Below are 16,456 nucleotides of genomic sequence, written 5' to 3'. Positions count from 1 at the left end.
AGCAGCCAATCGGGAGCCAGCTTGAAGTTCCACCGGTTCAGTGGTATTTAAGGTCAGCTGTCACAAATACCGAGAGGATTTTTCACCTATTTTTTCCTGGTAACTAGATCCCGGGACCCTGCCGGAAGACGGAAGAGGGAGATGTCTCTACGATGCGGGGTAGTGGTCCGCATCGTGAGACCCCAGGTGAGCGGCGGGATTTCAGGGTGCGGGTGTGGGGTGGGGGGCTCCATTCTCTTCAGTGCGCCCAATAATAAGGCCAACAATTTCTGATCATTTACTTCTACCCAGGCACTGTTATAATCTTTTTTCTTTTTTTAATGGGAGCAACAAATTGCTCTATTCTCGTGGCCCTCAGGATAACATAATATGTGCTGCTTCTTTTTAAAAAAATTATTATTGTTTTCAGAGAGGAAAGGAAAGGGAGAGAGAATCATTGATTGGCTGCCTCCTGCCCCACCCTCCCCTGGGGGGTCTAGCCGAAACCCCTGCTGGTGCCGTAACCGGGAATGGGCCCGCCCCACCACTGACTGAGCCCTGCCCGCGGGGCTCTAATCTTTTTTCACGTGGTGTCATTTAATGCTCCCAACACCCCTGTGTGGTACAGTCTCTGGTACTGGTTTCTTTGTAGGTTCTCTGGCCCACGCTGAGAGCTTTTCTCTCTGTTTATCACTGAGTTGAACCCTGCACTTTTTGGAGCATTTATAGGAGCACTGTGTTGAGCACCCCTTATTTACTACTACAGGCCCAGTGTGCGAGATTCTTGCCCTGGGGTGGGAGGTCCCCTCAGCCCAGATTGTAAGAGGGCACAGGCCAGGGAGGAATCGGGAAGTTGGCCAGCTGGGGAGGGACCTGGGAGGGCTCCAGGGCCTGGCGGGCTTATCCCTGATTGGCTGGACCCCAGCAGCAAGCTATGCTACAGGTTGGAGCGTTTGCTCCCTGGTGGTCAGTGCACCTCATAGTGAGCGGTTGAGCGGCTTTAGCATATCATTAGCATATTAGGCTTTGATTGAACAGATGACCGGACACTTAGCATATTAGGCTTTTATTATATAGGAAGCATATCAGGCTTTGATTACATAGGATAGGATGTACTAGACACCACTCTGGACGCTGAACACACAAACCTGTGCTATAGGCTTTCCCAGAGACAAGGACAAGTGCTGTAGCAATCATGCAGCACCACTAACAGACGCTCTTCTTAAATTGTTGAAGATTCTTTTGCATTAGATGTACTGACTAATGACTTTTGCAGTGTTTGGGCTATCTTGTCACGTTCGTATTCACATCTAGAAGCTAGTGGTTTCTTATGGTCAACAAATGTACAGTTGACCCTTGAACAACAAGGGTCTGAACTGCAAAAGTCCACTAATGAGGTGATTTTTTTCCCCCTATCTGCATTTGGGAATCCCGGTGGGAAGGTAGGATTGTATGCGTTGATCCAGTTCGTTTTATACAGGGGATGTGAGCATCCTCAAATTTTGGTATCTGCAGGCGGGTGGGGAGAGGGGGTATTAAATGGTAAGTAAATTATTCCAAACCCCACTAAATAAATGTCATAACGAACTCTTTAGGTATTTGGAAAATATTTATGCAGCCCAGTCAGAGCAGTAAGTTCCTTGCCAGATAAAAAAAAGGAATTTTTAAAAAATGGACCAGACCTTCAAGATTTTGTGTCTGGTGATCTTGCAGACAAGAGCAACTGGGATGAATATAAAGGAAACTTAAAGCGCCAGAAAGGAGAGAGGTAATTGAAATTTTGAGATCATTTTAATGTCCAATTCCTTCATCTTGCATTATTTTAAGATATAACCAAACCTTAGAGTATATTTTTAATCAGACTTGTTAAATTTAGCTTAAAATCATTAAAAGGAAGTGATAACAGACATAGAATAGGTAAGTAGTTGAAATGCTTTTCTCTGTGCTCTTTGATAATTTTCCTTCAACCTTTCTAGGATGAACCGTCCTACACCTCCATCTCCTTTTTTCTATTCATCATCAAATTTCTTCAGAAAGTGAAGGTTATTACCTTACTACTAATCTATTAGACCTTGTTAAATTTTTCATTATAATTGGGTGTTGATGATCTAACTTGTGCTTCTCGAAGTCTATGTACATATGACCTATGGATATCTTGACTTAATTTAAAAGAATGGTGAGGGGATTTCATGCAGAGGACAAATTGTTTTGCTGATACTTTACCCAACAACTTCTAGATCACAAGTGGGTGGAAGTCAAGAGGAACCTGAGGATACATAGTCTTCACTCCAAATTTCAGATTTTTCTCATTTAATAATCAACATAAAAATCGAGAATATAGCCGAAACCGGTTTGGCTCAGTGGATAGAGCATTGGCCTGTGGACTGAAAGGTCCCAGGTTCGATTCCGGTCAAGGGCATGCACCTGGGTTGCGGGCACATCCCCAGTGGGGGGTGTGCAGGAGGCAGCTGATCGATGTTTCTAACTCTCTATCTCTCTCCCTTCCTCTCTGTAAAAAATCAATAAAAAATATATTAAAAAGAAAAAAATCGAGAATATAAAGTACAGCAGAAAATCCTCCTTAATCTGAAAAAATATAGAATTTTTTCATTGGGAAATGAGATGTTCAAAACTTCCTCATTCTTTTTTATTAGGATGGTGTTATTCTGTGCCTTTGCAAATGATAGGCATGAGTATAGTGCCCTGTCAGACACAAATATCAGTGTTTCCTAAAGTGTTTGAGCAAGCCTAAATTTGAATCTCTGTTCTTTCTTCTATGGCAAAAATTACAAGTTAATTCAGAATAATGGGGGGGAAAACCTCTTAACCAGGAATTAATAGATCAACATATGATTATTAGATGAATTAATAGATCAAAGCTGTATGATTATTTGGGGATAAGTTTGTTAATGGATAGTTTTCATTTTCCTCAGGTTAAGACTACCTCCATGGCTAAAGACAGAGATTCCCATGGGGAAAAATTACAATAAGCTGAAAAATACTTTGCGGAATTTAAATCTCCATACAGTAAGTTGTCAAAGTGTTAAATATTTCTCTTAACCAAAAACCATACATTTTCTACATGTGTAACTTAAAAATTAATAAACTACATAGCAATAAAAGTAAGTAAAGTGTTTAGGATAAATTACTATTAATAATGGAAATAAATTTAAAAATTATTTTCCTTACAAAAGAAACAAAAAGTAATTGAAGCCCTAGCTGGTTTGGCTCAGTGGATAGAGTATCAGCCTGCGGACCAAAGGGTCCCGGATTCGATTCTAGTCAAGGGCATGTACCTCAGTTGCAGGCTCCCCAGCCCGGGCCCTGGTCAGGCTCATGCAGGAGGCAACCAATCAATGTGTTTCTCTCACATCAATATTTCTCTTTGCCTTTCCCTCTATCTTCCACTCTCCCTAAAAATCAATGGGAAAATATCCTCCAGTGAGAATTAAGCAAAAAAAAAAAAAAAAAAAAAGTAATTTCTTAGCTTCTCATTTATAGTAGGGGGAAAAAAGATTTTCCTGCATCTTAGGCAATGAGGGTTTGTTTGTTTTATATTACAAGTTAAGAACATGCTTCTAGGAAAGAGTATAAAGATAAATGTGAAACCTCATTTACATAATCCCAAATGTTAACTATACCACTTTGGTAACTGTTCAATATGTATCCTTACAAACCTTTTCTTTGCACATATAAAATGTATACATTCATATAGTTTTTAACTTAATAAAGATACAGTTTGGCTACTTAACAGCATTTTTAAATAGTGAATTTCTTCATAAATATGTTGTAAAGATATACAGGTAAAATGCCTAGTCACTCATTTGTTCAATTGGTAAATATTTTCAACCTGGTTGTATTCAGTTCCCTTTTGCTCACAGGTGTGTGAGGAAGCTCGCTGTCCCAATATTGGAGAATGTTGGGGAGGTGGAGAATATGCTACTGCTACAGCCACAATCATGGTAAGGCCAGTCTCAAACTCTAAAGCTTTAGTCTAGAAATTGAAAAGAAATGTTTTATGTCTTTCTCCTAAAAATAGGCATTATGTGCCTCTGATTAGATTTTTCATTTCACATGGATTTTTGTGAAATGCATAAAAAAAAAAAAAAAAACCTGACAAAATAAACCAGCCTGTTATGATCTCTCCCTTCTCTGAATAAATCTCTGAATATATTATTGATTTTTCCATCTGTCTGACATTTAATCATGTGCTGTCTTGAGCTATATCTTCTATTAAGTTTTGGAAATGTTACTTATGGTACTGAAATTCTTTTTCCCCCTAAACAACAAGAATTTATTTTTCTCATGGGCTTTTGGTTGGCTGGGGTTCCACTGACCTTGACTGAGCTAAGCTGAACTCCAGGAAGTAAGTTGGGTTCAGGTCTGCTCTACAGAGCTTTATTTACTTTGGACCAGCAGCTCTTCAGGGCATATTCTTATGGAGAATGGAAGGAGTACAAAAGGGTAAGCCAACCACCTATGCACATTTGAGCTTTCTGCTTGGTCATGCCTGCTATCATTCTATTGGTCAAATTAAGTCATATGGCCAAGCCAAACATCAGTTGGGATAGACACAAAAACCCCTCATCCAGTGTGTGGGGATTGGGGGGGGGGGGGGGTGACCTGCAAGTTACATGGCAAATGGTGAGATGTATAACCTTAATTTGGTTGCCTAAAAATTGGGATTAACAGTGCAGTCTACCATATTTATCCAGAGGAGTGTGGATATAGAGGTATTGAGGTTAACCTGTATTATGATGTGCAACTGAGAATTCATACTTGTCTGGAAAGGTCTGATAAACCATTGCATTGTACCAGCTGGAGGCTGTTCACTTGAGGAAGTGGGGATTCTTATGAGATAGAGCTCCTTCTTATAATGCAGAGCCAACCAGGAGCTTATCCAAGTTACACAACCTCAGTTCTTGAAGGAGTAATTCTGAATACTCCATGATGGGGATCTCTGGTTTCACCCCTTACCAGGTCCCCTTTCCCACTGTTGACTCATAACTGGTTACTGGGGAGAGTTCATTGTTTCATTAAAACTCTGTGAGAGCCCTGACCAGTTTGGCTCAGCGGATAGAGCGTCGGCCTGCGGACTCAAGGGTCCCAGGTTCGATTCCGGTCAAGGGCATGTACCTTGGTTACGGGCACATCCCCAGTGGGGAGTGTGCAGCGGGCAGCTGATAGATGTTTATCTCTCATGGATGTTTCTAACTCTCTATCCCTCTCCCTTCCTCTCTGTAAAAAATCAATAAAATATATTAAAAAAAAACCTCTGTGAGACATTGGGCCTAAGGATCACTGCTGTGAGTCCCCTCTGAGAGGGTTAAAGTGGGAGAGGAGCTTTCTCCCCCAAACTACAACCCCTACAGAACATCTGCAATGGCTGTGCTTGCAGCGGGTAGACATGGTGTTGACCTGTGGCAGCAGCAGCAGTGTCCTGGAGAAAGCGATACCCACAGAGAGCAGATTATTAACTTTTTATGTGTTTTCTGTTTCATCTATTTAACAAGAAGGAGCTGTGCCTTCTATTTAATTTCCACAGAGACCTGCATATTGATGTTCATTAAATATTTTCTTTCTTTTAAATCATTTTATTAATACTAAATAGATACAAAAGAATCTCTATAACTTATGTGTAAGAATATCAATATAGCAAATAACCCAATAGCTCCAGTTTGAGAGTAGAACATTAGCATTATCTTCGAACCCGCCTATGCATTCCTTGTGGATCGCATCTGTTGGCGTCCAGCCCCAGCAGGTCCAGGGGTTCCCAAAGGTGTGAACGGAGTCGGCGAAGAATAAATGACACGGAGGCAGCATTCAGTTGATCATCATAGCTAGGTTCTCTTTATTGTCCTGTTACATCTGTATTTATATCATTTGATCCTATAAGCATGCCTCTATAATCACATCATGGTATGTTTTGGGTAACCTTCTACAGTTCCTTGTTTCATTTCCATAGTTTCTTATATGACCTTTACCAAACATCCTGTCTCTATCTAGTTCTGTTGATTTTAATCTTGTCTAGGTTAATCTCTGTGTTCCATTATAAGGGCTATTCCAAGGTCGCTGCTCTACTGATAAACTATAAGGAAGTGACAGAAGGAGATTATCCTACCCAGTAAAGGTTATGTCCTCCCAGCCTTGCTGCTTGCCTTCCCTGGGACTGCCCTGTGTCGGTGGATCTCCAGGGGTATAGGCTTTGGTGCTTTCCCTGGTGGGCAGACCCCTGGGGATGTGGGCCCAACAAGTCCCAAATTTATTGCCAACAATCTTAGTCCAAGTTCTTCATAAGTAGTACATGGTATTTCTGTAACACTAGGGGGATTCACTGATTCATTCTCTTCCTTAGTCCTATTAATCCCTAACCTGGGGAAACAACCTTTCTCAGGGAGGTGGTCCTTTTTAAAACACATAGCGCTAAGAGGGGGAGCAAACCATATGCCATATACGCCAGGTCCCTTGAAACATAAGCTGTGCAGATGTTTCTTCCCTGCAGTGACTGTGTCAAGCAGCAAGGGTGGACCGGCTTCCGGCACGCATCCCGTTTCTTTTTCCCTTAACACCATTTTTAGTCCTGAGTTTATCACTTCCTATTTTTTTCTCGTTTTACCACATTATATTTGTGTTCCTTAACTATATTGCTTAGCTTTGAATGGTTCAAATTTCTTATAAACAGAGTCAAATTGTATTCATTCTTTGTAACTTTATCCTCTCAATATTATATTCTTGAGGGTCATCTGTCTACTTGATTGAAATGGTAACATCTCTATTTTAGTTGATGGGTGACACATGTACAAGAGGTTGCAGATTTTGTTCCGTTAAGACTGCAAGAAAGCCACCTCCGCTGGATGCCAATGAGCCCTACAATACTGCGAAGGCAATAGCAGAGTGGGGTCTGGATTATGTTGTCCTGACGTCTGTGGATCGAGATGGTTAGTGTCATTATTACCTCTTCCGGAAATTTGCTCTTACCAATTTGTGGCATCACCTTGAGCAGTGGGCTCTCTTGTTTCTAGATTTGCCTGATGGAGGAGCTGAACACTTTGCAAAGACTGTATCATACTTAAAGGAAAGGTACTTGTGTAATTTAAGGACTGTTTTGGTCTCATATAAGTTCAGTATGGTCTTTACTTCAAAGCAGTGGTATTAACTTTTTTGGGGTGGGGGTGTTATAAATCCCTCTGATAATCTGCTGGAAATTATCTGCCAGAAAAAAGCATATGTAAACATACAGATACATATTTGCAGAAATTTTAGGGATTTGGAGACATGAGTTTATTCATGAACCTTTGGTGCATAGAGCCCCTGCTTTGAATTTGAGTGCTAGTCTAAACTTCCTTTGAGTAATTTTAAAAGAAGTATAAAGCTATAGTCTTCCTAGCACTGATTTTGAATAAATCATCATCTAGAAGGAATAAGGATGAGATAAGCTCCCACATTGTAAAAATATGTAAGTCTTGATGTAGATTTTATCTGTATTTATATGTCCTTGGAATTTTACCCATAATCCACATTTTTTCGATTTTAACCTCGTCCATTTAAAAAGATTTAAAAAGGGAGTTATGCCTATTTCCTATAGCTCAGTGCTAGTCTAGCACCTACATACTTAGTAAATGTTTCTTCAATGATTCCTGTAATATTTTCTACTTAATATATTTTATAATTCATTTAAAAAATTTTTGTTTGCAACCCACTAAATTGATTTCACAAACTACTAATGGGTTTCAACTTGCAGTTAACAAACAGTGAGTTATAGGATGTGTTCTTTCAATATCTTTTATATCCATGAAAGGGCATATTTTTTTTACATCTATTCTCTTAGGAAACAGCTCCCAAAACTTTGCAGTTGGGTTTGTGGAAAAATTTGTCAGCTGTCCCGGTCATTTCTGCTGCTGTCAGAGAAAGCAGCTCTATAAGCTAGTTCACATTCAATGCTTGAATGTATAGATATAGCCAATATAAATAGAAAGATTAATATTTAGCTTACATTCTATTTAAGCAAAGCTCAACTTGATTCAGCATCTCAGAATAGCTTTTAAAGCCCATAACACTTGTGAAATATTTGCGAGGACAGTCCTATTGGATGAATTTTAAAAGAAATAAAAATCAAAGCAATCAAATAATGTTTACATTCACATAGAGATATCCCAATTTACTTTCTAAAAAATATTTTATATTTAACGTTTTAATATTTATATTTTAATTCCTAAAAAAATACATATTTTTTAAGTGCCTTCTTAGTAATGCTTAAAAATCTGCACAGTCAAAATGTATCCTGGTTGTCCTTTGCTTACAGGTGTGTTTTAGCCACTGTGTACATATTATTTGATGTTCTGGATTTATTTTTTCATTAAACAGTTCAGATATAAACATTTGTATGTTCATGCTTTTTGAGGCAGTGTTTCTAAAGATTCCTGTGTTGAAACTGATACAGAATGTGTAGGGTGATTTCTGTTTTGAGCAGCAGTTATGTCAGTTCTTCTCCTCAGTTTAATGCTTATCTTTTTTTCCCTTAGGAATCCAAAAATTCTTGTGGAATGTCTCACTCCTGATTTCCGAGGAGATCTTAAAGCAATAGAAAAAGTCGCTCTGTCAGGATTAGATGTATATGCACATAATGTAGAAACAGTTCCAGAATTACAGAGGTGATTACACATACAGAGTAATGTTGGAATGTTTTCTCACTTTTTTCAAAGGAGAACTTTGTAATAGACTTTTATAAAGTGAATTTTTTAAACAAAAGCAACGTAAATAAGCCTGTTACAGAAAAATTAGATAATAATGCCAACGAAAGAATGTGATCATCACCCATAATATTTCTACCCAGTAATATCAGTTTCCAACATCCAAGTATAAATATCATATTTATGCATGTGTATGTTTTGTTATACACACATAATGAGCATCTTTTTTTCTTTTTTTTTGATACTATCTTATTACAAGTGCCAATGAGTTATTTTTTCAAAGAACAGTGTTAAAAAAAATTACACAAGAGCAAATACTTTGATTATAATTCTAAAAAAACAAACAAAAAAGACTATAAAATACATTTGGCATTAAGATATGCAATAAATGATGCCAAAGAAAAACTGGTATCATTCAGATGTATTTTAAAATCTCTTTTAAAAAGTAGACACTATACTTTACTTTTTCTAAAAATTTTAGTGGGTAGGAATAATTATAGATTGTTATTCCACATTATGACTATGTTCATATTTCAAAAAAATAAAAATTATTTTAACCTTTAACATTCATTTTTATTTTAGTAAAGTTTTTGATAATGGTTTTGTTAGTTTATAGACATTATACTGTGTTATAGAATTTGAAAGAAATATGATAAAGAATAACCATCATTTCCACTAAATTATAAACATTAGGGAGCATAATTTAAATTCAGTGAAGTACCTTCAGAAAATAATGACTTTCTGTATTACCAGTTTTGTGGTTATTTTTTAACTCATCAATTGGTTACCTCTCTTCTCAGTGAACTGGTCTCTGGTTAAAAATAACAACCACAACAACAGATCAATTACCCAAAAATAAAGGTTGCTTTTGATTTCAGATGAATGCTGGTTTAACATCAGCAATTTAAAAAATATATTTTTTTATTGATTTCAGAGAGGAAGGAAGAGGAAGATATAAACATTAATGATGAGAGAGAATCATTGATCAACTACCTCCTGCAAGCCTCCCACTGGGGATTGAGCCTACACCTGGGGCATGTGCCCTGACCAGGAATTGAACTGACTTCCTGGTTCATAGGTCGATGCTCAACTACTGAGCCACACCAGCCAGGCTAACATCAGCAATTTCTATCCATTGGGCCTTGTCCCAATTTAAACCATGGTGGTTTGGCCCCTGTTGAAGTCTGGCACACAGCCTGTTCCAACCCTGCCGTATCTCATCATACCACCACCAGTGGGTGCCAATTACCCTGTTTTCACTTAAGAAACATTATCCTTTCCAGTGAAAATTCCAGAATCCTGCATTTTTTTAAACTAGGAGATGTCAATGTTGTATACTCACCAGCAGAGGGCAGCTCAGTCTTTTGAAAAGAAATTATCATAAAAGTTTCAGCCCTGAAATGTGGGTTAAGTTAAACAGTTTTTCCTTTGTTCAATATGAAGATTTTCTTCCACGCTTTTTCCTTTTTTTCTTGACTACCCCTTATAATCACTTACTCTCAGCTTCAGAATTCTAGCTTCTCCTCAAGTACTTCATAAATTGAATTTCTTTTATTTTCTTTGCCCCAGACTTGAAAGGCCTTAAAAGTCAAGAGCTAGGCCGAAACCGGTTTGGCTCAGTGGATAGAGCGTCGGCCTGCAGACTGAAAGGTCCCAGGTTCGATTCCGGTCAAGGGCATGTACCTGGGTTGCGGGCACATCCCCAGTAGGAGATGTGCAGGAGGCAGCTGATCGATGTTTCTCTCTCATCGATGTTTCTAACTCTCTATCTCTCTCCCTTCCTCTCTGTAAAAAATCAATAAAATATATTTTAAAAAAAAAAGTCAAGAGCTAGGGCGCCCCGCAAAGCCTTATTTTCTATCCTAAAGTAACAGTTAGACATTGGTGCACAAATTCTACCATTGAACCATAAGATGTAATGTAATATCCAGAATGTACTTTTCTGGTCTTTCCTGTTGCTTACATAACTATGTGCTTAGTTGAGCTTGTGGTTATTCTTGCTGACAACAGCCTTGCTATTTTCAAGGAAAGTTCGTGATCCCAGGGCCAACTTTGACCAATCTCTGCGGGTCCTGAAGCACGCCAAGGAGGTTCAGCCTGATGTCATTTCTAAAACATCTATAATGTTGGGTTTAGGCGAGGATGACGAGCAAGTATATGCAACAATGAAAGGTAAAGGAATTGAAAATTAAAACTCTTTCCCATTTCATTTGAATAATAGCAGGAACCTCACTTTTTTTATTGATTTCAAAGAGGAAGGGAGAGAGAGAGATACAAGCATCAATGATGAGAGAGAAGCATTGATCGGCTGCCTCCTGCACACCCCCTACTGGGGATCGAACCCACAACCTGGGCATGTGCACTAACTGGGAATAGAATCGTGACTTTCTGGTTCATGGGCGGATGCTCTACCACTGAGCCACACTGGCTGGACAGGATCCCCACTTTGAAGGCCCCATTATGATTCCCTCCATAATCTCAGTGAAAGTTCCAAGAATTAAGTACAGTATATGCTTAGAAATAGTAACACAAAAAGGGAAGGATGTATGTTTTCTTAGAATTTTGTGGAATGATATGCAGGAAGGTCAAGATATGAAATTTGCATCCCATTTTATTTCCTACCCTTGTATCAAGTAAAAACATGATTTTGTTCACTTGTTCAGTTAGACAATTTTTTAGAGCCATCTAGGTACCAGGAGCTCTGGCCAGCACTGACAGTTCAAAGATGAGTAAGATGAATCCAGGCCTTTGAGAAAGAGCTTACTGGCAACATTGTCACATAACATGATATATTTTGGACTTTGCTAACCTTAGTCCCGTGAGCCCATTTGCTTTGTGATTCTTAGGCTTTTTAAATTTTTAAATATAACAGCTTTTATTTTACCTGAAAGTCCTTGGCCTTCTTGTAGCTATTTATTGTTTCAAAGAGTAATGAGTTCAAATAGTAATTAAAAACTTCTCTTTTCCACAGTTCATAATGTTTTACTAGAAAGATTCCAAAGTCAAAGATCAAATCACATCCCCAGTGCATATCTTGTACATTTACCTAAAGCCTTATATAGCATGTCTGGTCTACAATGTGGGTGTTTTGGGGCCTTTAATATACTGTTCTCTTCATCTTTTCTGCCTAACAGACTCCTGCTCTAGACACTTTCCAACCCTATTTTAGCATTTATTCTATAGTACTGGAGTCATTCATCTTTATTTTTTATTTTTTTAAATATATCTTTTTTTTTTTTTTTTTAATATATTTTACCGACTTTTCACAGAGAGGAAGGGAGAGAGACAGAGAGTCAGAAACATCAGAAACATCGATGAGAGAGAAACATCGATCAGCTGCCTCCCGCACATCCCCCACTGGGGATGTGCCCGCAACCCAGGCACATGCCCCCGACCGGAATCGAACCCGGGACCCCCGAGTCCACAGGCCGACGCTCCATCCACTGAGCCAAACCGGTTTCGGCAATTTTTTTTTTTTTAAATATATCTTATTGATTTTTTACAGAGAGGAAGGGAGAGGGATAGAGAGTTAGAAACATCGATGAGAGAGAAACATCGATCAGCTGCCTCCTGCACACCACCTACTGGGGATGTGCCGGCAACCAAGGTACATGCCCTTGACTGGAGTTGAACCTGGGACCCTTTGGTCCACAGGCCGATGCTCTATCCACTGAGTCAAACCGGTTAGGGCTGGAGTCATTCATCTTTATATCAGCCCCCCATGATTGTCTTAATCATTCCTATGTTTTCAGTCCTTACTATATCTCCTGACACATAAATACCTTTGAATGAATGGGTGCAGTCTTACTTTCCAACATCAGGATTATAGGCCAGGATAAAGTTCACACTGTTCTATAGTGAAATTACTTTCTGAAAAATTATACTTAAATGTATAATTTTAGCATCATAAAAGCATCTGCTAATATAATGTGTTGTTGTTTTTTCTCTAGCACTTCGTGAGGCAGATGTGGACTGTTTGACTTTAGGACAGTATATGCAGCCAACAAAGCGCCACCTCAAGGTACAGCTACCATGAATTGCCAGATGTTGGTAATTTTAATTAAATCTTTATTTTCCACAGGTAAAATTACAAAGCTGCTGGCTTTTCTTTAAAAATATTATTTTATTGATTTCAGAGAGAGAGGGAGAGGGAGAGAGAGAGACAGAAACAACAATGATAACAGAGAATCATTGACTGGCTGCCTCCTACACACCCCAAACTGGGGATCAAGTCCACAACCATTTATATAAAGCTCTAGAAAATACAAACTAATTTATAGTGACAAAGCAGTAAGTGGGGAGGGGTGGGAAGAAGGGATTGAGAAAACTTTTAAAGGTGATAAATACGTCCATTATACTGATTGAGTTGATGGTGTTTCACAGGTGCATACATATGTCAAAACTTAATTTTAACTTGCGTAGTTTATTACCAATTATACTTCAGTAAAGCTGCTAAAAAGCACCAATATTTTCAGAATCACTTAAGAATGAGATATATCACAAGAAACAAAATTTTGTAACTATGTATGGTGACGGATGTTAACTAGACTTACTGTGGCGATCATTCTGTAATATATACGAATATCAAATCATTATGTTGTGCACCGAAACTAATATAATGTTTTATGTCAATTATACTTCAATTTAAAAAAAAAAAGAATGAGACAGATAAGTACTGCCTTATTGACAGGCCACTACCTTTGAGTTCTTACTTCAAGTGTCTGTGGCATAGTGGAAAGAGTACATTTTCCACTTGCTTGTTCAAGTTCCACCTCTGTCACAAACCTAGTGACCTCTCAATCTTCAGTGTCCTCATCTCTAAAACGTCCCTGCTGCCGAAACCGGTTTGGCTCAGTGGATAGAGCGTCGGCCTGCGGACTGAAAGGTCACAGGTTCGATTCCGGTCAAGGGCGTGTACCTGGGTTGCAGGCACATCCCCAGTAGGAGATGTGCAGGAGGCAGCTGATCGATGTTTCTCTCTCATCGATGTTTCTAACTCTCTATCTCTCTCCCTTCCTCTCTGTAAAAAATCAATAAAATATATTTTTTAAAAAAATAAATAAAAAAATAAAACGTCCCTGCTTATTTTATATAGTTAATGAGGTGAGTGAGATCAGGCTTTATAATGTTAGGTGTCATGCAAACGTATTGTATTTAATGTTATTTACCACATCACTCATTACTTCACCTGATACATGAGACCTATCCTACTGATGTAAATTAGCACAAAGACTGATTCTTTTCAACTTATAAAGTCTCTCTATGGCAATAAGCATGCTTTAAGACCTGCTCTTTTTAATAAACAATTTAATGAGAGAAAATGGAAATAGTGAATCATTGTTCTTCTCATGTGGAAAACAACACCTTTTCTACCAACTTTACTGAATTTAGAGACTGAACAAGATAGGTATGAAATGCTTTGAAAAATCTTTGAAAACGTTTTTACAGATATTAGATGCTATTACTGTAACTATGCTTTATGTCCATGTGGCTAACGTAATACTTAGAGGTATAGGGTAATGGTGGTTCAAAGGACCAAAACACTGGTCCTCAGTATTCCGTTAATTTTAATACAAATTAAATACCTACTAAGGAAAATGAGGCTTGGAGGGGTTAAAGAGCAACAATCAAGTAAAAGAACTAATATTGCCCTAACAGATTTGGCTCAGTGGATAGAGTGTCGGCCGGTGGACTGAATGGTCCTGGGTTCGATTCTGGTCAAGGGCATGTACCTTGGTTGCGGGCTTAACTCCCAGTAGGGGGCGTGCAAGAGGTAGCTGATGGATGTTTCTCTCTCATCGATATTTCTAACTCTCCCTCTCCCTTCCTCTCTAAAATCAATAAAATATATTTTAGAAATAAAATAAAAATCTACCTATAAGTTAAAAAAAACCCTGATATTTAAATCCAGATATTCTACACTCAATAGTTTGCCCTTTTTACTGTGCTCTCAAAATTGCTTATAATCACAAAAGCACTCAATACTAACAAATCACGTCACCTATGTGCTCTATATATATTTACTTATGTCTATTTATATAATCCTATCTAATAAAAGAGAAACATGGTAATTAGCCGTAACTCCGCTACCCTTCCCATTGGCTAATCAGGGAGATATGCAAATTAACTGCCAACCAAGATGGCCGCCGGCAGCCAGGCAGCTGACGCGAACAGATAAAACTCATTGGCTACGATATTGCTACTGCACAAATCTGAAATCAATAAAAATAGGTTTTAAAAATATTTTCAGCTTTAAATGTTTAATGCATTATTAGCATGTGATACCTTGGCTAAGTTACCTGCAGACCTTATTTTCCTCATCTGTAAAATAAAGGTAAATTCATCTCTAACTCAAAAAATTGTGATAAGCCCTAGCTGGTTTGACTCAGTGGATAGAGCGTCAGCCTGCGAATTGAAGGGCCCCAGGTTCAATTCCAGTCAAGGGCACATGTCCGGGTTGCCGGCTTGATTCCCAGTAGGGGGTGTGCAGGAGGCAGCTGATCAGTGATTCTACTGGTTTCCATCTCCCCCTCCCTTCCTCTGAAATCAATAAAAAAATAATTAAAAAACAAAACAAACAAAAATTGTTATAAGGATTTCATGAGATAAATGTTTACACAAAGATCTTATCAGCATAGTAGCTGGCAGGTGATGGGCACTCCTGTTAAACCCATGATGAGCTGGTCCCACTGAACCAGAACCACATTTAGGTTCTGGAATCCCTAAGAACAGTAACACTGAGCATTATAGGACAGTAACTGTGCTAAGCCCATTGGGTGCATTTTCTCATCCATTTCTCACATAATTCCTTAAAGATATAAGTCCTATCCTCATTTTCAGATGAAGGGCAGAAGCTTAGAAAGATTAATAACTTGCTCAAGTCAGAACTGTTTGAATAGGAGCTTTTCTTAGTTGAAAGCATCCTAATTTTAGAGGTACTAATATGAGTGAGTACCTATGGCCTTAGGCAGAATCCTATCTAATAAAAGAGAAACATGGTAATTAGACGTACGGCCGCTACCCTTCCCATTGGCTAATCAGGGAGATATACAAATTAACTGCCAGCCAAGATGGCGGCTGGGAGCTAGGCAGCTTGAAGCTAACAGGGAGGCTTGCTTGCTTCAGTGACGGAGGAAGCCAAGCTTCCCTGCCTGCCTTGCCGGCCTCTGAGCTGCAACTCTAAGAAACATTGTAACAAATATAGAAGTTAAACTAAACCCCAGAAACCTGCTTTAGTCAGCCAGGCTTCAGCCAGCAGGACCGCAACATTGTTTCAAATACAGAAGGTAAACAAAGGCCAGAAACCTGCTTTCAGCAGCCAAGGCCTCAGAGCTGGAGCCGAGCCTGAGCTAAAGCTGGCCCAGAATTTAAAAAAAAAGAAAAAAAGGACAGGTTGGGAGCTTCAGTCACCCGCCAGCCTGAAAACGGCCCTCAGCCCCTCACCCAGACTGGCCAGGCACCCCAGTGGGAACCCCCACCCTGAAGGGGGTGTGACCAGCTGCAAACAGCCATCATCCTCTCATCCAGGCTGGCGAGGCACCCCAGTGGGGACCCCCACCCTGATCCAGGACACCCTTCAGGGCAAACCAGCCGGCCCCCACCCGTGCATCAGGCCTCTATCCTATATAGTAAAAGGGTAATATGCCTCCCGGCACCAGGATCAGCGGAGCAGCGAGGCCTCCCAGCACCAGGATCAGCGTGACAGAGGGCAGCGCCCAAACCCCCTGATCGCCCTGCGGCTCTGTGTGTGACAGGGGGGCGGGGGCCACAACCTCCCTATCCGCCCT

General features: G+C 39.4%; 1 protein-coding gene across 3 annotated transcripts in view; it reads left to right on the top strand.

Moving 5' to 3' along the window:
• Positions 1-48: 48 nt before the first annotated feature.
• LIAS (lipoic acid synthetase) overlaps positions 49-16,456 on the top strand; it is a 26,149-nt gene continuing 9,741 nt past the window's right edge. For 2 of the 3 annotated variants that reach the window (XM_023753649.1, XM_006088499.3), the window contains exons 1-9: positions 49-186; positions 1,575-1,747; positions 2,913-3,006; positions 3,861-3,941; positions 6,761-6,917; positions 7,002-7,059; positions 8,502-8,630; positions 10,696-10,841; positions 12,620-12,690. In XM_023753649.1, coding sequence (XP_023609417.1) covers positions 142-186; positions 1,575-1,747; positions 2,913-3,006; positions 3,861-3,941; positions 6,761-6,917; positions 7,002-7,059; positions 8,502-8,630; positions 10,696-10,841; positions 12,620-12,690 — 954 coding nt within the window. In that variant the 5' untranslated portion in view covers positions 49-141. The remainder of the gene's footprint in view (positions 187-1,574; positions 1,748-2,912; positions 3,007-3,860; positions 3,942-6,760; positions 6,918-7,001; positions 7,060-8,501; positions 8,631-10,695; positions 10,842-12,619; positions 12,691-16,456) is intronic. The other variant, XM_014455627.2, reaches the window with a different exon arrangement.

This window comes from Myotis lucifugus, unplaced genomic scaffold (genome assembly GCF_000147115.1).
Source record: "Myotis lucifugus unplaced genomic scaffold, Myoluc2.0 scaffold_48, whole genome shotgun sequence".
NCBI classification, from domain to species: domain Eukaryota; kingdom Metazoa; phylum Chordata; class Mammalia; order Chiroptera; family Vespertilionidae; genus Myotis; species Myotis lucifugus.
Note: the sequence above shows the minus strand (reverse complement) of the source record. Positions and strands in the feature narration are given on the sequence as shown.